The sequence below is a fragment of the Rutidosis leptorrhynchoides genome, unplaced genomic scaffold, assembly GCF_046630445.1.
Source record: "Rutidosis leptorrhynchoides isolate AG116_Rl617_1_P2 unplaced genomic scaffold, CSIRO_AGI_Rlap_v1 contig412, whole genome shotgun sequence".
In the NCBI taxonomy this organism is placed as follows: Eukaryota; Viridiplantae; Streptophyta; class Magnoliopsida; order Asterales; family Asteraceae; genus Rutidosis; species Rutidosis leptorrhynchoides.
In genome coordinates this window covers 10,650-36,543 of record NW_027266645.1, presented here as the reverse complement: position 1 = coordinate 36,543, position 25,894 = coordinate 10,650, and the positions used below count along the sequence as shown (strand labels likewise).

The window sequence follows — 25,894 nt, the reverse complement described above, 5'->3', positions numbered from 1 at the left end:
GTTGCAAAATTAAAGACGCCTTGCATGTTGGTGTCCTCTGAAGTCGAATTTGGACAAAAATCCTATATGCATTTTAAATTTGAATTGACTATTTTGAATCTGCCGAAATCGTATTATATGTTGGTCATTTATAAGTTGCTGAAAGATTCTTTCATCAATTTGAGGAGAGTGTTGAAATTAGAAAATCAATTCATATTAAAAAATATGTTTATTATTATTCTAGACGAATTGAAAAATAATTTATTAGAAATTAATTTAATTATTATATTTTTTAGTGGAATTATGTCTTTATTGAGAGATTATTCCTATTAAAATTAGGTTTATACTACTAAATATTATACACTTACGAAAGATTATCATTTGTACTTCAATGAATTGAATTAAAATTAGTACAAAACCCTTTTCCAACAGTCTTCACACTACACATAGTAAAATCCGCCCAAAAAAATGGTACTCTTTCATTATTTTAATCTATCACTTCACCTTAATTTAGTTCCACTATATATATATTTATAAATCTTCCAAACCTAATCGAATTTCATTAAACACAAAAATAAAAAATGGCTTCTTCATCATCATCCTCATTCTTCTACTCATCGTTGTTGTTGTTATTTTGGGCATTTCTAATCTCACCGTCACAGTCACTCACCTGCACATCACAAAAATTCACGAACAGCAAGCTCTACAATAACTGCACGGATCTGCCCACACTGGAGTCCTACCTCCACTACACCTACAACGCAACCAATTCTTCCCTCAACGTAGCCTTCATCGCCACTCCACCCAAATCCGACGGCTGGGTTGCGTGGGCCATCAACCCTAAATCGGAAGGTATGATCGGAGCTCAATCCTTGATCGCATTCAAATCTAACGGCTCTCTTGTCGTCAAGACGTATAACCTTTCTTCCTACGCAAGCATCACCGAGTCCAAACTATCTTTTGCCGTTTGGATTTGAAGGCGGAGTCTAACGATGCGGATGGCAGTTTCGTAATTTATGGGTCGTTGAAAGTGCCCGGAAGTCCTGAGAAGTTGAATCAGGTTTGGCAGGTCGGTTCCAAAGTATCCGGTTGGGATTCCAGTCAAACACGACTTCTCTCCGGCCAACGTGAAATCAAAATCTGTGCTCCGATTGGTCAATCCTTCGGCTGCTGAATTGACTTCCCCTGCTCCTAGTCCTGGTACCGGCGTTAAAGGTGCTCCGGCCCCGGCTAACGCTGCGGGCCGAGTAGTTGGTCTTGGGTGTTTTATGTGTATTGTTTTGGTAGTAATTAATTGTGTCATTTCCTTGGCGTTTTGAAGTTTTTTATTATTTTTTTGCATTTAGATATATATTTGGATGTGTTCACCTGGTGAAATGAGTATTATATGTCATAATAAATTATATTTTGAATTTCTGAAATTCGATTAATTATGAAGTCAAGCATATTTTCTTTTAATGTATTTGGTTTTTTTCGATAATAACCTGAGCTATAATAAACTAAGTACTATAGGAAAGAAGCAAAAACGATTTAATATTTTCAAATCAGCTTTCGAGTTAGAATACGATCGATTAATATAAGCATCCAAAGAGTTTAGTAGCTGTGACCTTTGTTTAGCGGCAAGCAAAAATAAAACTTTTCAAGTGTATGCCATAAATCCATCTCAAAATTACGTGATTTGGAAAAAATTTGCGGACGGAGGTTGTAACAATTAATATTAATATTAATGAACTACTGTTTTTTTTGGCCGTGCAATGGTTAGGATCGGAAATACAAGAATATGTCACTTGTCGGTCATTATTTTATTTATATTTAACATTTAATTTTTAGGAAAGTCGTATTTATACTGTTTTTATTTTCGAAATCTAAAATACACCATTTGTCAAAAATATAGTAGCTTTAATTTATATATTCATTATTAATATATTAGTATTGATAAAATATACATTGAAAACTAAGCAGGCCAGGCTTTGAATATTTGAAAAGGGAACATGCAGTAATAATGAAGAGTGCATGGCGCCAATAGGGTCGATCATATATGATGGACTTAATTTTTATGTCTCATAATTTCTTTTCTATTCATTGAGTACCGATGGTCGGATCAGTACCAGCTGGCAGTCGTCAATTAAATTATACCCTAACCTTGTAGCTTAATCAAGTTTTTTTTGGAAATTGAGAAAAAATTGAGGTAATTTAAAATCGCGAAAATTATCATGAAAGACAGAAAGAGTATTTCAACTTAGGTCTACTTCAATAAATCTTAAAAAAATAATGAACGATAAAAAAATTTGTATATCTATTAATTATTTATTATATATCTATTAATTATTTATTATTTTTTTAAATAGTCATAAATATTTATTTAGATAAAATAATTATTAAAATTAATATAAAAATAATTAAAAATAATTTATGAATTTTTATAAAATAATATTTAAAATAGGTCAAACAAAATTTTATTATGCGATAAAAAAAAATATGTATATAAATATCATGAGATTAATTTAATGGTCCAAATCATTCTTATTTAAAGATTAGAATCGAAATATAGTACGTTTTGTTTCTTCATCAAAAGAACAAGCTTGTCACTTAAATCAAAATCATGTGACCACTTTCAACTCTATATCTTTATTAATATACTTTAAATAACACTATACCACTTCAACATCAACAGCAACCGCAATAATAAACTCACAAAAACGTGTAACAAATTTAGATCGATCACACCGAAAATTCATCTTTAATGGAATACCCATCTACGTAAAATATTGGTAGGCAAGTTTTATTTTGATGAGTAAATCGATATATATACATATTGTTGCAAGCCATAAGCTTTGGGATTGTTCAAAAGGTTGGAAAATCTTTAATAATATATTTAAAATAAATTTAATAAAATTTTAAGGTTTGGTAGAATAAATAAAGAAATTTTGAAAAAGATTGTCATAATTAGAATTTTGAATGATAAATGATTTTTATCATTAAATCAAATATATTTTTATATGCCTAATACAATAATTTATCCACAAAAAATACGTTCACTTATGAATAGAATTCATGATCTTCCGATAGAGTAAACGCTTTAATTATTGAGTCTGATTTGAACCAAAAAAAATAGTATTGATTGTGATTGAAAACATGTAATGTTTAGTTAAAACAATGTCAATCTGTAATGAATAGTTTTTGATAAGTTAATTCATTTTTTTTGAAAAGATACCAAAAAATTAACCATAATATTGGATGAAACAACATAGCCTTTCATTCGCTCTCTATATATTATTTCAATTCAGTAAATGTAGGAGGCCAATTTTTATTTTTAAAATATGAATTATGAAAACCCAATCGTATGAAGTGGTGGCTCGACACTTAGACAATCAAAACGGTCGTTTAAGGCCCCAAATATTTGAAGCTATACGTCTAAATTTTAGAGATCATACATTGAAAAATGAAAATATCTGTAAATTTATATTAAAAAAATTTAAGAATCTATTTCTAATTTATAAATAAATAAAAGCTTCATTTTCAATTTTATCAAAATTTTAAGACTTTATTTTAATATATTCTAAAAAAAAAGTCCATTTTTAGAAATCAAATAATATAACAATCTATTTTTATTTTTTTTACTAAAGGGGTCAATTTATTAAAAAATCTCTAATACTACTTTCGCTATAACATAGAATTTATTTTAAAATATAATATTCAATAGTGTTAAGAAAATTCATAAATAACATAAATAGTATTTCAATTGATATACTTAATAAAATAAAATAATTTAATATTTTTTCAATATTTATATTGCCTATAGAATAATATTAACAATTCATGTAATTATTGTATCTGTTGAAAAAAAAAATTCATAATTAAAATTAATAAAATATTATTTAAATCATATGAAAGATTAAATGGATTAGTTATATCATCAATTGAAAAAAAGACGTTAGAAGAAATTAATTATGGAACACTAATTCATAATTTGCATAAAAAAAGTTAGAAAAATAAAATTTTTACTTTTTTTTTAAGTTTATATGGTACGAAACAATTAGCTTCATTTTTAATTTTTGGATCTTTACTAATTTCAACTTAGTTTTAACAAAATTATTTTTATTTGTGGAGTTTGAATTTTAATATATTTAACACTTTCAATACGACTTTTTCAGTGTATTTGTGACAACAGTTTTGATGTTTTAAAATTTTCCATCTATTAAAAAAAAAATTCTTAACTTCGCCAATGAAAGTTCCAAGCCCCGGTAGGAAGAGAGGAGTTAGGACTATCACATTAGATTTTAGTTGTAACTCATTGAGTTGTTACCTTAGATAACTTAATAGAAAAAGAATTAGAATTATCAATTTTTAAAAATATATATTCTCTTCATCTTTTTGGTGGCTCTTTCTAAATGGAAGGCTAAAAACAGGTTTTATGCATTCCGAGATCCTTAATGAACCATTCAATCCTAAAAGTTCTCATAGGAAGATCTATGAGAAGCATGGAAGAAAAAATCTTGTTTGGGTTAAATTTGAGATTAGCCAATCCACTACGATTTTTCCATTAAACTTTTTTATCTTGATCATGATGCTTGTGTTGGGAAAATTTGTTATTTGCCTCATGTTTTGAAGATTTTTTCTATGTGCACCAAGGGGTGCGCAATTTTTGTGAACAGTAGATGGAGGAGGTGAATATTTTTTAGGCGGACCGGCAATGGGAGTGCCAGTCTTACTAATCATGTTTTGGGAAAGCTAATTACATGTAGAATCGGCAATGCCATTGCCGGTCTTGACTCAAAAAAAAAAAAATTCACTACATAATACATGATAGAAAGGGAAAAAAAAAGCTTTAACCGGCAATGGCATTGCCGGTTCAAGGCTTTGACCGGCAATCCCATTGCCGGTTCAAGGTTAATTTTGTTAATCACATCATTAGGGCGTCCGACGGGCATTCCCATTGCCGGTCGGACTACAAATGTTCACCCCCTCCTCAATTCGTTTCAAAATGTTCACGTTTTTTTTCCAAAATTTACATTTATAATTTCCTGGTGCACCAAGTTTGCCTTCTTCTCGGACAAGTGATATAGGATTTGTGACGATTCTTATCAGAACAATCATTAGGAAATCTATTTCTTTGATGCTACTTTGGAATATGTAAAGAAGAAAGATATCGATGATGCTCCTCTTTCAAAGCATTCTCCAAGTCTTGTGCCTCATGCTCCCTTGCCATTTATTTCCTCCATAAAGTCAATCAAGTCCTTGCTCCCCAATCCACCAAGAACTTTGAACAAGAATTTTGAGAAGTCATTCAGAGTTGAGATTGAAGTTAGAAGCATGTTTTGTTGTGACTGGAATAGAGGAAGAAGAGCTCCATAATTTCTCTTTTTTCTTTAGGGAATCTTTCGAAGTAAGTGTCAATGAAAAGATGGGGAAGTTCAAGGTGAAGGTATTCATTAAGTTCATTATTCTCATTTGCAATCCTCTTTTGGCGTATCCATATCCTCACAAGGACTCTCCCTGAAAATATGCAATTGACAGAAATCATTGTTCCTACTCGAAAAACTTTTGTCCCAACTCGAAAGCAGCTCAAGGTAGCTTACAAGGACCCTATTCAGCTCATTTCAGATAAACCTTTCAAATCCAGCTCATAACATGCTCATTCTGCTCAACTTAGTTCCCAGCCATTCTAGATGAAAACAATGAAAATACAACTTTCAAGGTTAAGACACATATTTAATGTTCAAGAGAAAAAGCAAACATCCTCAAGACATCATCAATGCTGATATTCTGCCGCCCTAAATGTGAAGAGTTGACGTCCATTATGAGTTCACTCATGCTTCTCTCAACTTCATGGATTATCATTTAATGAATATGCATGTCCCCTCTCAAGCTCATGCTCTTTTCTACGTTCCTTTTACATTAGTCATGCATATATTTAATTTTCGAACATGCATTTTACTTCTACAAGTCATGCATTTCAATTTTTCCATGTGCAATTGTATTTCCCATGTCATAAATCTTATAACTACATTTACGTATCCATGAATATACATAATGTACCTAGAGTTTACATTTATTTATCTTCCATGCATCATGGCCGAATCATGTAACCTTTGTTGCCAATAAATATGTTTTATCTTCATGAATAAAATTTAGATTTGAAAGTTGAGAAGAAGAGTACTATTTCATATCTCTAATTGTGAGTTAGTCTGAAACTATCAAAAGTTTTTGTCTATTTTCTAATTTTCGTTCAACGGTTTGAGTTCGAGAGTTATAGAGAGTTCAATCGAGTTTACTTATGTATTCATTTGTTCATCGATTTGAGTTCAAGGGCCACTTAATCTTTCTCATCTATCTATTTTAGTGTTAGTTTAGGTTTATGTTTGTTGACCGGTTTGAGTTCAACGATTTCTTAATCTCTCGCTTTCCTCCATTTTCGTCCATCTATCTTGAAGCTAGGGACATTTTTCTATTTTCATAAAAATAAGCCATTTCTTCACAAAAACAAGTAATGTTCAATTCCTAAGCGTTCCCTCTCGATTAAGGTTGGTTAGGTGCTTCCATCAATTAGCTGCAAATTATAAATGTATCATAAAACTATAAAACGTAAACAAAATATGATGTTTTTCCTTGTCGGTAAACAATTGTAGTCTCCCCGGATTTGAGAATGCCGGTTGGAGAAAAAGTCAAAGTTATCAACTAAAAATACTATTTCACTTATTTGCAAAAGCACTTTCAGGTTTTAATAAAAAAACAAAATAGTCCATATTATGAATTATGTCTTACGTGACCAACTAAACGATTTAAGACAAAGAATATTAATATCTAAAGGCATGATAGAAGTTTATGAAGGAAACATACAACATTTACAAGAACAAATTAGAGCACACCATAGAATGAAAACAATACATTATGCTGATTGGCTTATAATTCAATACGAACATACTAGACAAATATTAAATAATGAATATAGATATTTACAAACTTTAGAAACTCTAAAAATACAATTAGAAACTGCATAATGTCTGTAACGGCTGATGTAGCAAAAATAAAATAAGATTTAAAAGATATTAAAACAGAATTGTCCGATAAATCTAGAAAATATGATTTTAGAAAATCGAAGAACTATTGAAGAATCATTTTCTATAATGAACGAATATATAAATCAACATAAATCAAAAGACATTCATAAAGAAATAAATGATACAAAAGATTGTCTTAAAAATCTTCAAAATCTCTTAGAAAATCAAAGTGATAAAATTTTTCAGCAGGAGGGAGATATTATAGAAAAATTAAACGATGAATTATATAAATTTGAAAAATTAAATTCTGAAAAAGGAAAATCTATAATTCAATATCCAAATATTCAACAAGAAATTACTATTACAAAACCTAAAAGAATAGTTACTCTTGCATTACCTCGTAGAATTGTATAATGGAGCAAGAAAACATATCTGATCAAATAACATAAGTGAGACAACTTCTATCTCAACTAAAAATTATTGAAGAAGAAAGAGAAACCTATGAACATAGAAATTATAACATAGATGAAGATAAAGAAGAAGTAGTTTATGGGTATGAATTAGAAGATGAATTAGAAGATGATTCACCATTAGAATGAAATTAGAAGAAATCCCGACTCCAACTTCAGGACATAAAAGAAGAAGGGAATTCTACCATAATGATTTCATGAATGAAAAAGGTTATACTAAACAAAATAATAAATGGGAAAAGTTTCCTGATGAATATACACCATCGATTAGAACTAATATAGATATTCTTAATCTAGATTGCGTTCAAAATAAAGAAGAAGCTCTAACTCTATGGATGAATAATATAGGACTACTAATTCAATTAGAAAAAACGTTTCAAGACTTTAATCCTAACCTAATTTGGACCTTTGTTACTTATAAAGTAACAGGATCCGTAAAAAACTATCTACAAACCTTATCGCAAGCACAAATAGAATATTTACTGAAAGACAAAACAACAAATTCAGAAGTTTTCTTTACAATAATAGATATCATAAATAGGGAATTTTTAGGAAAGGATGATGTAGATAAGAAAAAAGCAACTGAAGCTGCTGAAGCAGAAAAGGCTTTATGGCATCTTAATAATATACAAATTTGTAATATGTACGATATAGAATCCTACACATGTGAATTTCAAAAATACTATTATAAATTACCTGCAGATTCTAGAGAAACTCATAAAAAGACTTACTTAAATAAATTATCATGGCCACTTAACAAGACCATAAAAGACATATTTATGTCAAAAGTAGCAAATAATAGAATAACTCATACCTTAGGAGGAGTCATTGAGGTAACCCAAAACTATATAGCCGAACAATGTTTGCAGCGATCTATAAAGAAACAACTTAAACACCCTTCTGGGCAACTATGTTGTAAAAATAATTCTAGAATACCTGGTAATTATGGATGTAATAAAGAAAAAAGAAAAATCATAAAGAAATATAGATGGAGAAAATTTTCGAAAAATAAATACAAAAAATTCAATTATAGGAAAAATAACTTTAGAAGAAGAAAGATTTTTAAAAGAAAATCACCATATAAAAAAAATATATTGTCCTAAAAAAAGAGAACATGTAGATGTTGGCTTTGTAATGAAGAAGGTCATTATGCTAACAAATGTCCTAATAAAAAGAAGACTGAAAATAAAGAAAACTAAAAATCTTAAATATAGCTGTAGAAAATCATCTAGAACCAATAGAAGATTCAGATTCTGAAATAGAAGAAATATATGAATTATTATCTGATTATAGTCAATCTAATAATTCGGAAGAGGAATATTCATCTTCAAATGAATAAGCCTAATCCAAATTGTACATTCATAGAAATAAAATATAAAGAAAAGGCTTATGATGCATGTATAGATACAGGAGCAACTTTATGCTTTGCTTCGGCTAAGATACCATTCCAATGGAAAAAACTTCAAAAACCTCTTCTAATATCAATTGCAGATGGTAGCAAACATCTTATATGGAAAGTATCATTTCTTAATAAAATAAAAATAAGAAATTACATATTTATAGTACCATCAATATATCAACAAGAATCAGGATTATCTATAATAATAGGAAATAATTTTCTAAAATTATACCAACCATTCTGCCAATATTGCATCATATAGAACTAACTGCACCATCTAAAAATACCAATATTAGTAAAATTAAAATAAACTACAAATTACTCAAAAACTTAAAGTTATAAATGAAAGATTAGGCGTACCCGCTGACTTACAAAAAGATGTAGAAAGTTTATTAGAAGATGTATGTAGTGATAATCCATTAGATCAAAACAAAAATAATAACCAAGAACTAATAGAAATAAGACTAAAGGATCCTAATCAAGAAGTCAATGTAGAAAATAAAATCCCATACTCTAAAATCGATGTAGAAGAATTTACAAAAGAATGCGCTGAACTTTTAAAAAAAGAATATTAGAAGAATCTACTAGTAGACATGCTGCACCTGCATTCTATGTAGAAAACCATAATGAGATAAAACGAGGGAAGAGAAGAATGGTAATTAATTATATAAAAATGAATGAAGCAACAATAGGAGATGCTTACAAATTACCTAGAAAAGATTATATACTTCAGAAAATTAGAGGAAGTCGTTGGTTTAGTTCTTTAGATGCTAAATCAGGTTTTTGGCAGTTAAGATTATATGATAATACTAAGCCATTAACAGCCTTTACGTGTCCTCCCCATAAACATTATCAATGGACGATATTGCCATTTGGGTTAAAACAAACACCAGGAATCTATCAAAGATTTATGAATAAAAACTTAAAGGGATTAGAAGAATTATGTTTAGTATATATAGATGATATATTAATTTATACAAATAATACATTAGAAGATCATTATCAGAGATTAAAAATAGTCTTAGAAAAAGTCAAAGAAAGAGGATTAGTTCTAAATAAAAGAAAACAATAATTGCCAAAAATGAAATAGACTATTTAGGATTAACCATATCAGGAAATGGAGAATTAAGATTACAAGATAATGTAATAGAAAAATTAAATAGTTTTCCTTCAAAAATAAAAGATAGAAAACAATTACAAAGGTTCCTAAGTTCACTGAACTATATTTCAAATCAAGGATTTTTCAAATCCTTAGTTAAAGAAAGAAGACTATTACAAAAGAAATTAAGTACAAAGGTCTTATGGACATGGAATATCAATGATTCAATACTTATAGATAAGCTGAAAAACGCTTGTAAAAATCTTCCAAAATTATACAATCCACAAAGTGATGATTATCTGATTGTGGAAACAGACGCATCTCAAGAAACTTGGGCTGGCTGCATGAAAGTAAAAATCAATATACAGACTGAAAAGTCAAACAATATTCAAGTCGAAAGACTATGCAAATATATATCAGGGAACTTTTTCAGAAACTGAGCAAAATATCCTATACATGAGAAAGAGACACTTGCTTGTCTCAAAATATTAAGAAAATGGAGAATTGAACTTCTTTCCAAAGAGTTCGAACTCCAAACTGACAGTAAATATCTTACAGGATTCATTCAATATAAAATTCGGAGTAATTTCAATCAAGGAAGACCAATCCAGTGGCAGCTAGAGCTACGTCAGTTCCCAGCAATTCTAAAATATATAAAGTCAGAAAACAACGTCATCGTAGACACTCTAACAAGAGAATGGAAGAAATAATCAAAGGAATGATGGACCAAATAGCAATCAACAAAAAGGAAATTGAAGAAAAACTAAAAGAAATTACAGAACGACAGAAGAAAATATCCCAACTTGAGGCAGCAATAATACAATTAGGAGGTCAAATTCAACTATCAGAGTTTTGCAGCAAAAACGTGGTGGATCCATCGACAACAGCAAAAGTAACATCAACAACAGCAGCAATAGGATCTTCATCAACAGATTCAGCCATTCCCCCCAACATTGCAATACGACACCACAAGGTCATCACAAATAAAATATTATGCAATGTTTAATGGACCAATGAAAGGAGTCTACGACCATTGGCACAAGGTTTCTCCTTTTGTCACTAGACAATCTAATATTCAACACAATCATTTACTACTAGAGAAGAGGCTCAAAAAGCCTTTCAAAAATACCAAATCCAACAAATCCAAACAGAAACCCCTTACTACAAATCCAAATTACTCTCAACACCACCAACTTCAATTAGAAATTCAGGAAAAATGACTCTAATAGGTAGAAATTCAATGAGTGTTATTCATTGCTAGAGTTTGAAATTCTGGTATCAGAGCCAGAAGAAAGAAAATGAATTATATTCATAATATAACATAAGAAATTTATGTAATGAAATTAGAAAAGAACAATCCAGATCTAAATAGTTTAATAGATTACTGTGATGAATATATAGATAGGTGTTTTAACGACCTGAAAATTATTAGGAATTAGGTAATGAAAATATTAGAGCTTTAAACATTTTACGATCAGAACTATCGCGTAAAATTGATCTCTACTGTATTATGCTAGAACAATTTAGACTTTATAATAAATAAAGATGGAAAAAGAAATAGCTTCATCCTCGTCAACAATTAATACTATAGACTATTTAGATCTACAAGAAGAAAAAGGCACCTTTAAAAGAGATATATTGGTTAATAAAAATATAATCAAGAAAATTAAAAAAGAAGAATTGAATCTAAAAGAAGGACAAGATATAAAAAATTCATTAAGAAATCTTCTTAGTAGAAAGAATATATTTTATTTTGGAAAAATTACTGCTGAGTATCCGATAGAAATTTCAACTACAACTGAAGAAACCAGTATATCTATTATAAGTGGTAGTGAAATTAAAGATAAAATTAATAAGTTAAATATAAAACAAGCAGACAAAGATAAAATAGGTTACATTCATATATCAACTATTCAGATTTTAATAAAATCAACGTTCATGGAAGGAATAGATTCGCCAATAAGATTAGCAATCTGTGATGATAGAATTCAACATCCGCGAGATAGAATAATAGGAATAGTAAATGGAAATTTAGCATATACAAAACTAAAGTTTAACGTGTCATTGCAATTAGGAATACCCTTATGCACAGAAAATTTAGATAGATCATTAATAATAGCATATAAATTCTATAGAAATAATTTAATGGCTAAAGAAGACTATCCATTCACAATAACTTACGAAATAGGGTATGCTTTATCAAATAGTCACAATAGTATACAATAAAACGTGTCATTGCAATTAGGAATACCCTTATGCAAATTTAGATAGATCATTAATAATAGCATATAAATTCTAATAGAAATAACTTAATGGCTAAAGAAGACTATCCATTCACAATAACTTACGAAATAGGATATGCTTTATCAAATAGTCACAATAGTATACAATTTAAAGATAAAGATAAAATCTATCTAAAAGATCTATTTGGTATTATAGCTAAAGTAGAACGATAAAAACAACACCGATAAGTTCAATACCTAGAATAGATAATACAATAATAAAAGAACAAATATTTCGTAGGCCAAGCATGAGATTAATTAGAGATAATACTAACTACATAGCAGAAGAAGATTCATCGTCTTCTAAAAATAAGGATATACAAAAAGAATTATCAAAATTAAATAATCATTTACTATCAATAGAATTTAAATTAGAAGAAACTCTTTAAGAACTAATATTAAATTCATAAACTTTTTAAAAACTAAATTATTTTATCAAATAAAAACAAAACAAATAAAAATATTGTGGACCCACATATTGGAAACAATTGAATAAATGAGTAAAATCGACACTGAGAAATCCAATTAACCTATTTAATATTCACCTTCTAACATTAACATGTATAAAAGTAGTGCACCCATCAATTAATTTTCCATCACTTAGGTGAAATCTGTTACATGGTCGATGTGGGGAATTTGGTGGAACTGCGTTGGTTGCAACAAGTAGACTAGTCTTGTTGCAATAGTTGTTTTGATTTGACTTGTTCTGCTAAGTTATTTAAGAGGTTAGTCATTCAGAGCTCCATCATTTCAATGTCGACATGTTTATTGTGGGGTCAATCAAGTTTATAAATAAAATTAAGGATTTGAAACATAAGTATCACACAAGACATTAGTAATCTCAAAACGCAAGTATGAGTATTCTCCTGTCAGAGTAAAGGCAATTTTAGGCTACAACCAATGGAATCCACTATTTTAGAACACTGAAAATAAAACATCTGTAGGTGTATACATCCAACCTTTTACTTTAATTTCAGTTATTTTCACCACCTTCTCCGTTGTTTTTAATTAATTTATTATTTCAATAAGTATGTTTTTTAATGCATTATAAAGATATACTACCTCCATATTATAAATAATTTATTTCATTTTGGAGAAAAAAAATTATCTTAAAAAAATAGTCGTTTTTATTTCTAATGAAATTATAAATGTAAATTATCCAATTTATTTTTTATTTAGTAAGAAAAATATCAAATATTAATAAATTAATTAAATGAGGATATTATATTAATCTGTAATAAAAAATTAAACGACATGATTGTCAATATTGATGTATAAAAATGTAAAAACAACTATTATTTAAAGACGAATAAAATATTATTTTATGAATATATTATTTTTTTTGTTTAATTGTCGTCAATATAACGGAAAAGAACCACGTGTCATCTAATAAGCTTTAAAAACAAATTATATTTTTTCCGTCTTAAAATAGATGCAAATTTTTCAATATAAATTATATGTAAAAATTTTCATCTATTTTAAGACGGAGGTTGTAACTTAGTGGGACGCTACTCTTTGAGAATGAACCATTAAGCTGTTATAGTCCCGTTACTTTTCGAAAGTACAAAATGACCCGAACGGTTAATAAAAACAGCGTCATGTTAACCATGCTTTCTCCTTCTCCCTTTGTTCATCTTGTTTGTTGTCTCTATCTTTCTCTCTCTCCTCATTTAAACTCAAATTTCAACCATGGTAGCCACGAGCTTGCTTTCTCTCTTCCCATTTATCATTATATCCTGGGCTTTGCTAATCTCACCGTCACAGTCACTCTCCTGCAATTCTCAGAAATTCAATGCCCTCTACGCTCACTGTTTAGACTTGCCAACTCTCTCTTCCTACCTCCATTTCACCTACACTCATCCAACGCCACCCTCTCTGTCGCCTTCACGGCGTTGCCTTCCAAATCCGGCGGATGGGTCGCCTGGGCCATCAACCCGACGGGTACCGGCATGGTCGGTAGCCAGTCACTCGTCGCATTCAAGCAAAACGGGAAAGTAACCGCCAAGAAGTATAATGTCAGCTCATACGCTTCAATTGTGGAGACTGAGAAGCTTGCTTTCGATGTGTGGGATTTGAGTGCGGAGGAGGAGAGCGGCAGTGGGTCGTTAAGGATCTTCGCGAAGATCAAAGTTCCGGCGGATTTGGCGGCGAAGAAGTCGGTGAATCATGTTGGCAGGTGGGGCCCGGAGTTTCTGACGGCGGGATTCTGGCGAAGCATGATTTTCAGCAGGCAAATATGCAAGCTTCTGGGGCTTTGAATTTGGAAAGTGGTGATGGGTTTTCTAGCTCCGGTGGAGATTCAACGATCAAGAAGAAGAATGTAAGAATTTGTTTCAATTAAAATGTGGATTTTTATTTGTTCGTATATCGGTAAATTGACGGATTTGTTGAAGTAATGTGTAGAACGCGAAATTAAAATTTATATGTCTACATAATGTTTGTGAAAAAATTTTCTTGTTCTAGGTTCATGGCATTCTGAATGTTGTGAGCTGGGGAATCCTATTTCCAGTTGGAGTGATTATAGCTCGATATGTTCGAACTTTCGAGTCAGCTGATCCGGCATGGTTTTACCTTCATGTAACTTGCCAATTCTCTGGTTATGTTATCGGTGTTGCTGGCTGGGGAACCGGCCTGAGGCTTGGGAGTCAATCAAAGGGTATTGAATACTCCGATCATAGGAATATCGGAATTGCCCTTTTCACCCTTGCAACGGTGCAGGTAAATTCTCTATCTATAGATTGAATCATTTCGAAATATAGAAAGGGAACGTTTGGACTATGTAGGTAGGAGAAAATGCTTTAACCAGGTTGGCTGTGTTTTTGTTGTGATTCATATTTTGGGATTTCTTCTGATGTGAACATCCTTTTTGTCTGATTCATAGATTTTTTGCAGTGTTCTTGAGACCAACCAATTAATAATTGTTAAAAGGGATTGTTTGGACTCCGTATAATCGTTATTCCGTGGATCAGAAATGGGATTAGTTTGTACTGTATGCATTTTTGGGATATCTTCAGTTCTGATGATGGGAACTAATTTGTTTCTGTTTGATTCCTTAGATATTTGCAATGTTCTTGAGACCAAACAAGGACCACAAATTTCGATCTACTGGAATATCTACCACCACGGAGTTGGTTATGCGGTTATCATTCTCGGAATCATCAACGTGTTTAAAGGATTTGACATCTTGAGACCCGACCAGAAATTGGAAATCGGCTTACTTAATCGTGATCGCTATATTGGGCGGAATGGCCGTGCTGTTGGAAGCGATTACTTGGATTATCGTTTTGAGAAGGAAATCTGAAGGTAGTTCAACCAAGCCTTACGAATACAACAATGGCCAATCTTTGACAACATGATTCGATCAAATACAAAAAACTTTTAGCCTTGACACTTGTCGGACTCAATCGTGTATATGGGATTGTTTGAACTCATCTTCTTCTCTCTGGGATGGTTGCTGTAGTATACTAGCTGGTGTAATATTTCTTAGTAGAGATATATTGTTTAATTTCAGTGTAGGAATGCTTAAATTTGTGTGTTTATTTTACTGAGATTTCCAATATACTGTGCTGGTATTGTCTTGAAGAGTTCGTTGTTATTTCTCTCTTGAAAACTCAACTTGAAAGTGCAAATTTCTCTTGAAACTGAAGATTTTAGGTAAAACTAAAAAAACTTGCTTAAAATCCGATTCCAAGTTATTATTATATTTAACTAATTTTCACTATGAATTTAACATTTACGCACACTCCCTTTCTTCATTCGTTATGTGGGGGTTCGAATCTTGCATTTTCCTATTGTAATAAAAAGATCCACCATTTACGGATAGATGAGAAAGTCGAAAGATTCATATGTGCATCTTGTGTTTGCTAGCTAAATATTATCAATATGTCATAATCAGACCAGTGGTAGTGGGTTTCTTTAATAATGGGATTAACCAAAAGTTTAAAATGCTAATTTAACCGGCACATTGTGACTGACCCTGTTTTAATTTTGAAAAGAAAATGAAATTTTGAGGAACTAGCGTGGCAAAGTTTGATTAGATATACTTTCAAGTATGGAATCCTCCACTTCAAGAATAAATATATATAATACAACTTAATCTTTTGTTTAGTTAATTGGGGGAGTTTGATTTTGACTTGAGAAACATATAGGGTCCCCACAACCAATAGCTTTCATTAATTTCCTTCTCAATTTGATTTTTCTTTTTTTTTTTTGATTAAACTCTTCTCAGTTTGATCGCTTAGCCTATCGCATGGTATATATAGTAGCTTTCTGACTTCAACATGTGTACGATGGACTCAAATGTGATAATTAAACTCATAATTCTATACTACTCCGGTATTCTCTCCGTCCCTTATTAATCGATAGAACTTCTATTATTTACTCATTTAAAGTGTGTTATTTTAAAATTCGAATTCATGACATTTTATTATTGATGACAAATATTTTAATCATTATATCATATCTTGATTAATTATTATATTTCATATTTTATTATAATTTGGGCTTTTACCATTCCACTCAAAATCAAATATATTTTTATTATCATATTTTAATATTTATTAGTGAATGGATAGTTTAAATTATTTATCCCGATAATCATTGTATTTTTTAATCTCACGAAAATATCAACTTGTGACGGTTTAAAATCAGAGGAAGGGACTACTAATTATATTTCTAGATGGCTCCTCCTTTTAAGGACATTTCCGTTGTCTTCTCAGTCATGATCAAAATGTGGCTAAGATTTACATGCTTGTTCTTACGTGTTTGGCGCGTTTGTCGCTCTCAAATAACCAAAAAATCCTCTTTTAATTTTCTTCCCCAATTCATTCTTTCCATAATCTTTTCATTTCAAGTTTCTTTTCGAATCTTATAGGAGTTAAGGTCTTAACAAATGCAATATCACTTCCTCCTGTACTTTTAAATTGCGATGTTTATTCAGCTCGATATTTTTTTTGTCTTTTATTTCTTTACTGCATTAATGTTACGAATCAAATTGGATTTGAACAAGTCTATAAATTTTGGGGATTTTTGTTCGATCGTTTACTAATCGAGCGTATAAAATCGAATTTGGGAGAAAATAGAGTAATGTTAGGGATAGTGATTTAACGTAGTGATTAATGTAGTGAATTAATGAGATGATGACATGTGGCATAAAATGTCTTGAATTATGATTTTATTTCTTTAAATTCAAAGTAAAAATAATTAAAATATTAGATTTAATGACACGTGTCATCATCTCATTAATCACTACATTAGTCACTACATTAAGTCACTATTCCTAGTATTTCTCGAGAAGATATTGGATAAATCAAATGTCTTTTCTATAAGATTCTACTTTTTCGTTTTTGTCTTAATTTGACTTACTTTGATTCATTTTGATTTACTCTGAATTCAAAACAAATCTGAACTAATATCAATTAATTATAATTAGATAAATTATATTTTATTATCATTATAATTTTTAATAATATTTTAATATATATTTGACTACAAATCAATCATCTACTACTTACCTACATTATACTTTTTCATATTATTATAATATATATTTAACCATACATCAACTATCCACTAAATCATCCAAAATTATAATCAAACATAATCAAATCAAGACAAGTCGAATAAAAACGGAAAAAAGAACGCACCCTAAGTGTTTAAATTATAAATAATTGGAACTGAGAATTTAGGACATCAATTAACCCGATAATTATCAAAAACGGACGAACAATTACCGGAGAGGAGATGTACTGAGAGATGATATGGAGGAGGAGGAGAATAATCCGAACCACCGTCTATCCGTATGATGAGACGTCAGTCGGACGGAGGAAAGGAAGAGGAGGCGAGAGGGGAGAAGGAAGAAACAAGGACAGTTTAGGCATTTTTTATTTTTAATCAGCCGAAAAAGATTCCAGCCAAACTAAAAATCTACATGTCACTTTTTAGTTACTCGACAAGCATGCAAAACATGCAAGGACCAGCATCTAAATCTTACTCCAAAATATGATAATCTTTTACTTGGATGATTTCGTGTCAAAGAAAAGTAACGATGGCTCTTTATTTATATATAAAATATATATTATGTATATATATAATAAAATTAAAGCACTAACAAACAAATAAATATAAATAGTATAAAATGTTATTCATTTTTTTCATCCAAAACACATAGAAAACTCTATTCCTCTTATTATTCATTCATATAAACTTAAACCGTTGGATTTTCACTAATTCAAATGGAGTCGTTTGTTATGAGGCCAAAAATATCTAAAAATTTCGAAACTACTTTTTCACCTCAAAATTAGAGAAAATACTCTCACAGGTCCTGAATTTTTTTAGGTTAATCCGCATCTTTCTTAACTTCACCTACTAACCATTGGATCCTTGAATTTGTGTAAAACATAACCACCAAGTCCTTGACGTTAAATCTTCATTAAAATTAAAAATGGTGACATGGAAATTGACGTGGCAAAAATTCTTCTAACCATTTGATATTTTTGTCTACATGAGCATCTAGCGGACAAACACAAACCGATTAACTGAAATAAACCATATCAACCTAAAATAGACCGGTTGGTCCCTCCATCTCTCTCCGTATCTGTTCATACTTCCTCTAGAGAAGATGTAGCCATTTCTCTGATGATCTTTCTAGAGATATTTGGATCACTGAAACCAAATTAACAAACAATTGGTGATCATAATACCTATATCATCAAAGCAAAGAAACGTTCCGTCAAGTGTTATAATTGTAAGAAAACGTTGGATCGACTTAAACATCAGGAAGCGTCAAAAGGGTTTGTTTTGAAAAACTAACGACGACAGTCAGTGCCACCCCTGACGACGATGAAGACAAAATATTACTCTCTTCGTATCACAATACATGCAGTTTTGGTCTTTTTTTTTATCAAAATACATGACATTTTTTATATTTTCATCAATTTTTTTCTCATATCAAACCATAACATCAAGCTCATTTTTTTTTATTTATGCCTTATTAAAAGACAACACTAAATCCATTTTTTTACATACATAACGACCAAGCACACACCACCACCCACCACCATTGACGATTGTTTACCAACTTTGACCGGTCGTTTACTGCCAGCCACCACCAATAGTCTAATTTGTCTTATATGTTGTTAAAATATATTGTAATTGCTTTTGTTTAGTATGGATATTTTAGTAAAATATACACTTTACAAATTTTTTGTAAGAATTTCTAAAACTACATATATTATGATACAGAAGAGTATATTTGAATGCTCATTTTGTGACAAAGTGTTTGGGTCTGGTCAAGCACTCGGTAGCCACAAACAAACTCACTTATCGCCATCACCCACGACGTCGTCATCGCTACCACTGCAAGTACTTCCAACATTTTGATAGATCTCAACTTGCCGGCTGCATTAGAAGACGATGAATTAAATGTGGTTTCAGATGCATAGGCATTCCAACAAAATGAACATTCCTTCATTCTCAATCAATTTTTTCATCTCCTAGAATAGCTAAGTAACAAATTCAAATGCTATTAAAATAAGGAATCAAATTGTAGATTTATTATAATCTACCCAAATCAATTTTCTACCTCCCTATCAGATTCTGTCTCCTTTTTGGGCTCGGCCCAATCGTCGTGGGTGCATCGTGTTATCTCAAATCATTGGGCTTGGCCTTTCCGAAGGTCCTTTTCCTATCATATAGTATAAGTTTTGCCACGTCAATCGCCATGTTAGCACTTTTAATGAGAGTTAATGTTAAGGATATGGTGGTTATGTTTTTGTACAAGTTTAACGATCTGAGGGGTTAGTAAATGAAGTTAAGGAGCTGATGTTTAACCTATGCGAAGTTCAGGATCTGATAGAGCATTTTCCCATATTGGACTTAAGGAATTAAGGGCAAAATGTGATTTCGCCCCTATTTTGTGCCTGCACATGTGCCTTATACGACGAACCACGAGCGAACACGGGGCACTAATAACATCTCTCCAAAAAAAAATTTGAAACTTCAAAGTTCTGTAACTACAAATAGAATCCGAATCGTGATATTGATATTAGATATAAAAAGGTAGATCTCAATTTTTATGATCGATTGAGTGTCATTTCATATATATTTTCGACTACATATGAATTTTTCGAAAAATTAAGCAATTTTGGAGCTAAAATCGATTTCCCCACAACTTCCTCCGAAAAATGTCAAATAATTGTTGCAGTTTATTCTGTGATAAGCGTGACCAAATGCATTTGTCTCGAATATCATGTCATTATCTCACTATTTTAAAATTATCGAACGAGAGTCATTTAAGGTTTATCCTCAAAAATACTTCTTAAATTTTAAATCCCATAACTACAAATATTAAAGGCCGGACGCACATATATATAAATTAAATTCAAGAATAAGACTAGCCACCGATTGAGGAGACAAAATTATTAATTGAATGGACAACGATGCATTTCAAAATATATATAATATCAACATACTACTTATTCATGACACATGAGAGTGTGATCCAACAATTGAACATTTTCTCTTTCATCGATGAAATGAGGGATTCGAATCGTAGCACAATTTATAATCTAAACAAAAAAACATACTACTTGCTCGTGGAAAGAATTTCTCACTCAGACATTGATCGATAGCAAAACTCATTCCGTCTCGTGAATCAGCTCTTGTGAAAACAACTTCAATTGTAGTTAAAAAAAAAAAAAAAAACCCTTCAATTTGTTCTTGACATATTTTCTAAATTCCTCTGATTATGTATGTTCTTCTTCTTTTTTCTTATATTAAATAAAAATAAAATAAAAGAATATGTAGACAGATGGCATTATTATATGTATGGAAAAGGAATAAAGACAATGATTTGTGATTAACTCGTTAAGATATATAGGTCCCTGTCTGTCTGTCAGCGTGCTTACCAAAGCTCGCATGCAATAATTTTAAAAATACTATCCTACGGCTCAAATTAGATAGATATTTCATATAGATCTAAGAAAATAACAACATTAAAAAAAAAAAAGAAAAAATAAAAGAGTAATATATTAACCGACATAATTAATCTTGATAAGCATGAACGCGTATGTTATTTACATAGATACTTAAGAGAATCTAATTGTTTACTTTAACCCATACATACTATCATCATTTCATTTAATTTGTTGATGAACCTCTCTCCCTCGTCTCGCCATTGAAATTGAGATGATATATATACGTTTCGTCCATAGATGGATGAATAGAATGATGAAGAATACATGCTATTTTGTTTGGTTGTAATTAGGTTTGATCATAAAGAAAAGAGGATGTTTAGAGAAGAGATTTGAACTCCTACGGTCTATTCGGACCTTCAAGGTTCATCCAGAAATCGATAGGCAGACTTGGTCTCGAGAGTTGGCACTGGTCTCCTGAGGAGTGGTGTCGAGAGCGTGTATGACTTGTAGATGTTGTCTCTTACAGAGACTAGTGTGCAAATCCAAACTAGTGAGATAGGATTGCGGATAATAGAATTGTCCCCATGAATGTCCAATCAAGGGTATTTATAGGGAGTTCTAGGGTTCTCCCGGAAATAACCGCTTTACCCTCGCACGAGAGCCGAGAGTAGGGATGGGCAAAAACCGGCCGACCGAACCGAAACAGAAAAACCAAATGAAACGGTCTGTTTTTTTAGCGTTCGGTCGGTTTGTCGGTTTCCGGTCCGGTTTGTATTTTTTGGAGTTTTTCGGTCGGTTTTTGACTAGTAAACGGTCGGTCGATTAACTGATAAAAAATCGACCGAAAAAACAGTAAGTTTTTTTTTATATAATTTTTTTTTAACTTATAAATAGTCTCTCTTTATTTTTTTTATAATAAGCAGTAAGTTTTATATATATATTTAGCTTATAAATAATCTGTTTTTTGTTTTCTTAATAATTTAAAAAAAAAAAACCGACAGACCGACCGAACCGGAAACCGACCAGAAAATTTCGGTTCGATTTTTTTTCTTAAAACCGGTAAGGTCTGGTTCGGTAAGAAGTTTTGTCAAAAACCGACCGACCGATCGGTGCCCATCCCTAGCCAGGAGAGGGAGGCCGATAAGCCCCTGCCGAGAGGCGGGGATCATTGGGCTCTGTCTAAGAACTCGGGGCTGACCAAATGTGCTCTCCTTCCTATCTGCATTCTCTCAAGTCTCGGGCTCGGTCTTTCCAAAAATCATTTTCCTTTCATTTGTCTCCTTGTACGAAAATTCATCTTCCTGTAAGAAATGGATTCTTGTAGGACTTTCCGGAATGTTTTCATCCCGTTGAAGCTTGGAGTGTCGGCGCCACTAAAGAAGATCCGGGTATGCTCTGAGCTTTCAGCTTGTCGTAGTATATATACTTCGTGTTGTGGAGACACGTCCTTGTTATGAGTTCTGATAGGCTCTGGAACATGGTGAATGTTCCACTTCATCGCGAATTGATAGTGTTTCCATTAAGTGCTTTGCCCCCAAGTATCTTTGAAGGTCTTTTAGGCTTGTTGATAAGTGCCAAAATATCGGATCTGTGAGGATGAAGTGGATTGTTATTTCGAGCACATCCGTCTTTTTTGATAATTCGAATATAGTGAACCGACCGAGTCAGCTAAAATAAAGATCAATGAATTCAATTTGCATCGAACCAAATTGGGCCGGTTCAAAGAGGCGGGTAAACCGAAAGGATCGGGTCGGATCATGCTCTATGGTTGAGGGAGGCGAACCAATTAGGCCTCGGGTTGACCCGGGCACATGGAAAGATGCAACATTAATGCATACCAAGTACCTCGGCCTTTCACTTTGTGCACAAGTTTATTTTATCATGCTTTTCATCCTCCTTATAAATAAGGCTCCCTCCTCATTTTTTTTTTCTTTCAGAAAACTATCAGAGCTTCAACTCCCTTAAGAGAGACAGAGGCTGATAGCGAGAGAGAGACCAAAACTTTCGTTCATTCACCACTTCATTGAGCTTTCTCTTAACTCCCATCGGACTTTTTTCCAATTCTCGGCTTCTTTCTTAGTCAATTGCCCGATACATCTCAATGGCCTCTAAGAATCTAGCAAAGCAACAAAGTCGAGCGACTCTTCCCCATCACTATCGGGCTTGCCCCAAGTGGGAAGTCACAATCCGAAAATGTCAAAGAGAGGAAATCCTCGTCCCATGCCGAGACGAGCCAGAAGAAAGACGGTGTTGGTGCCACCACCAAAGCAAAACCATGTACTACCTCATCCTCGCTCCATATGAGTTCGACAACCTTCTCGCTTCGCAAGGACCCCAGCCAACCTCCGGCCAAATCAGACAAGTATTTTGTTGTCGGGACAGAGCGTCCAACCAGCGTCGGAAAGGGCCCGGCGGCCAAGACGGCCACCGGCGTGGTACCCAAAGCTCCAGCTGGGAAGAAACTAACTTCACCGATGAAGCGATCACTCCAACAAGAAGGTAACTTTCTTTAACCTTTTGCCTTCATTGTAGCGGATAATCGTAGGCATATCAACAATTTTGTTTTTGGAGAAATTTTTATTGTTTTTGCTTTATTTGATGACTTGTTTAGGATATCAAAGCGTGGGTGATAGCAGTGACGACGAGGAGACCAAGAGTGATTCTGACCAGACTGAAGGGTCTGACCGATTATTTGGACGAGCATCACGAGAGGTAGACCGATGATTCTGAGTCCTATGAGCAAGAAGCCGAATATTTTAGTGAAGATGATTAGGAACTTCTGTATGTTTCAAATGCTGAGGATGATATGCCGATATTTCCCCAAGAGGGAGATTGATATGAGCTTCACCGAGATGAGCACTATCAGCTCTACAATTCGAGACCAGAGTCAATTGGACAAATGGCTCGTGCTTTATGGGTTTCCAGAGGATCTTACACTTCGAGTAGATGAGCTCAGAGTAGCGGATCTATGACTAGCCAATCAACGGGATGACCATGTTTAGGGCTCATTTTAAGCATGGTTTGAGGGTTCTGTAGTCCAGCTTCTTTGTGAATTGGTGAATCAGTTGGAGGTAGTGCCTTATCATTCATTCCCAAAGCTATCGATACTATTTGTGTTTTCGAAATGCAGTGTCTATCGGTTGGGGTCGAGGCTTTTCCCTAAGTGTTGTATAGCCAGTAGAAACTTAGCAAGGAATTTTCTATTGACCCCGAAGAGGTCAAGAGAAGAGCCGAAAAGAAAGCGTTTGGCTTGAGGAAGAATAAGAAAGGCTCGACCATCAACCCCTCTTTACGAGGGAAGGGAAAGCCTTTTAAGTCTGATGAAGAGGATGCTCATCCAATCGGCTTTGATGGCGAGGAGGCAGACACAGAGGCCGATGATTCTGAAGGCAGAGAAATCGAAGAAGAAGAAGAAGAAAGCCAAAGCCAGGCAGTGGAAAGGCTAGTCGGGCTTCCATAAGCGAGGTGGGACCAAAAAGATTATTTTGATCGTGAAGAGGCCTCTAAATTAACACTGGCATGGGTATTACACCATGATGATGGTCCAACGGACTACAGTCAGATGTTTCAAGGGACCTCTGGGAGTTAGCCGAATGATAAACCCGTGAAGGTCGAGGACTTAGACACGGATAAAGAAGCTGCGCTCCCAAGGGCTGATTGATGGGGCTAGTGATAGTCACAACTGGGTTCATCTCATGAGCGATGCCAATCTCCATAGGCTCGAAAGAATGGCGGCAGATCCATCAGAGAAGTGTCGGATCGGCTCGTCACCTTCTCTTATTTGTGGGGGTTCTATCGGTCTTCGTCCAGTGACTAGGGAGGATACTATCTAACCAAGAAAATATCGAGCTCCGTCTTACTCATGGCTAGGGCTGATAGATGTATTAGCATTGTGAATGTTGTTATAATGATCGGGCTCTCTCTTTATGATAGAGAAAAGTTCGATAATTCTTAGCATGTATTTTACTTCCTTGTATTTGTTTCAGCTCATTTTCGATCTTTAATATCTTATCGGCTTGTTTCTTTTTGCAGAGAGCCTAAAGTTGAGAAAGAAAGCAAGTAAAAGAGGGAGCAACAGGCTCGGATGAGAGCCATAAATGAAAACAAGAGGCCTCGAGGCCTTAAGAGGAAGGCTTATGTTCCGGAATCCTCCAAGGCTCCTGCCATCATCGGGCTTGTTGCTGCCAATGCCCCGACAACGGACTCCTAGCCGCCGAAGAAATCAAAGCCCACTCTGACCTATTAGAGCCTGCGCATCCCCTTCCTCATCAACATATCGATTTGCCGACGAGTTCGTCGCGAAGACCGTCACCAAATGGGATTCAAGCCCTCATTTTTGAAGAAGAGTGACAAGTAGTTAGTGGAGTACTTGTACGCGCTCTCAAAGATGGCAAGTTTGATTATGTTTTATTGGTTTCCCTTCTTTTGGACGGTGTTACGGGGTCAAGGATAATGCTATGTTCTGCCATCAATGGAGTTTGACTCCTATTCGAGTTTCGGCACCGAGGTTTAGACAGAAGTCAAACTCTGTTGGGTGGTATATTGCGGCAACCATGGCGCTATTCTCCCCAAACTTATCTTTTATTTTCATTTCATTTTCGGACTCGATTTTTTTACTAACTTCCTTTTGCATGCTTTTTGCTTTCTAAACCTTGGATCAACATTTTGAGTTGGGGTGTCGCCTCGCTTCTACCCGCCAAGAGCGGGGCGATGCCGAGAGGGAGCTGAGAAGAACCCGACTCGAGATAT

The 25,894-nt window shown here is 33.0% G+C and overlaps 3 protein-coding genes across 3 annotated transcripts; all 3 read left to right on the top strand.

The window, feature by feature from the left end:
* Positions 1 to 560: 560 nt before the first annotated feature.
* LOC139883526 (auxin-induced in root cultures protein 12-like) lies at positions 561 to 1,298 on the top strand. The gene is given in 3 exon segments (XM_071867690.1): positions 561 to 948; positions 951 to 1,069; positions 1,071 to 1,298. Coding segments are annotated over 3 exon segments (735 nt in total).
* A 6,277-nt stretch (positions 1,299 to 7,575) lies between these two features.
* Positions 7,576 to 10,388, top strand: LOC139883525 (uncharacterized). Its single transcript, XM_071867689.1, has 2 exons — positions 7,576 to 8,086; positions 10,186 to 10,388. The coding sequence occupies exons 1-2, from the start codon at positions 7,576 to 7,578 to the stop codon at positions 10,386 to 10,388; spliced, it is 714 nt and encodes a 237-aa protein (XP_071723790.1).
* Positions 10,389 to 13,919: 3,531 nt separating this feature from the next.
* On the top strand, positions 13,920 to 15,586 carry LOC139883524 (cytochrome b561 and DOMON domain-containing protein At3g25290-like). The gene is given in 7 exon segments (XM_071867688.1): positions 13,920 to 14,082; positions 14,085 to 14,398; positions 14,401 to 14,550; positions 14,694 to 14,948; positions 15,287 to 15,329; positions 15,332 to 15,417; positions 15,419 to 15,586. Coding segments are annotated over 7 exon segments (1,179 nt in total).
* The last annotated feature ends 10,308 nt before the right edge of the window (positions 15,587 to 25,894 follow it).

Bases quoted from the DNA above. Each gene is read 5' to 3' on its own strand.
- LOC139883525 (XM_071867689.1), top strand. From the start codon at position 7,576: ATGAAATTAGAAGAAATCCCGACTCCAACTTCAGGACATAAAAGAAGA. The intron at 8,087-10,185 runs GTAATATGTACG...CAATACTTATAG, and splicing joins TCTTAATAATATACAAATTT to ATAAGCTGAAAAACGCTTGT.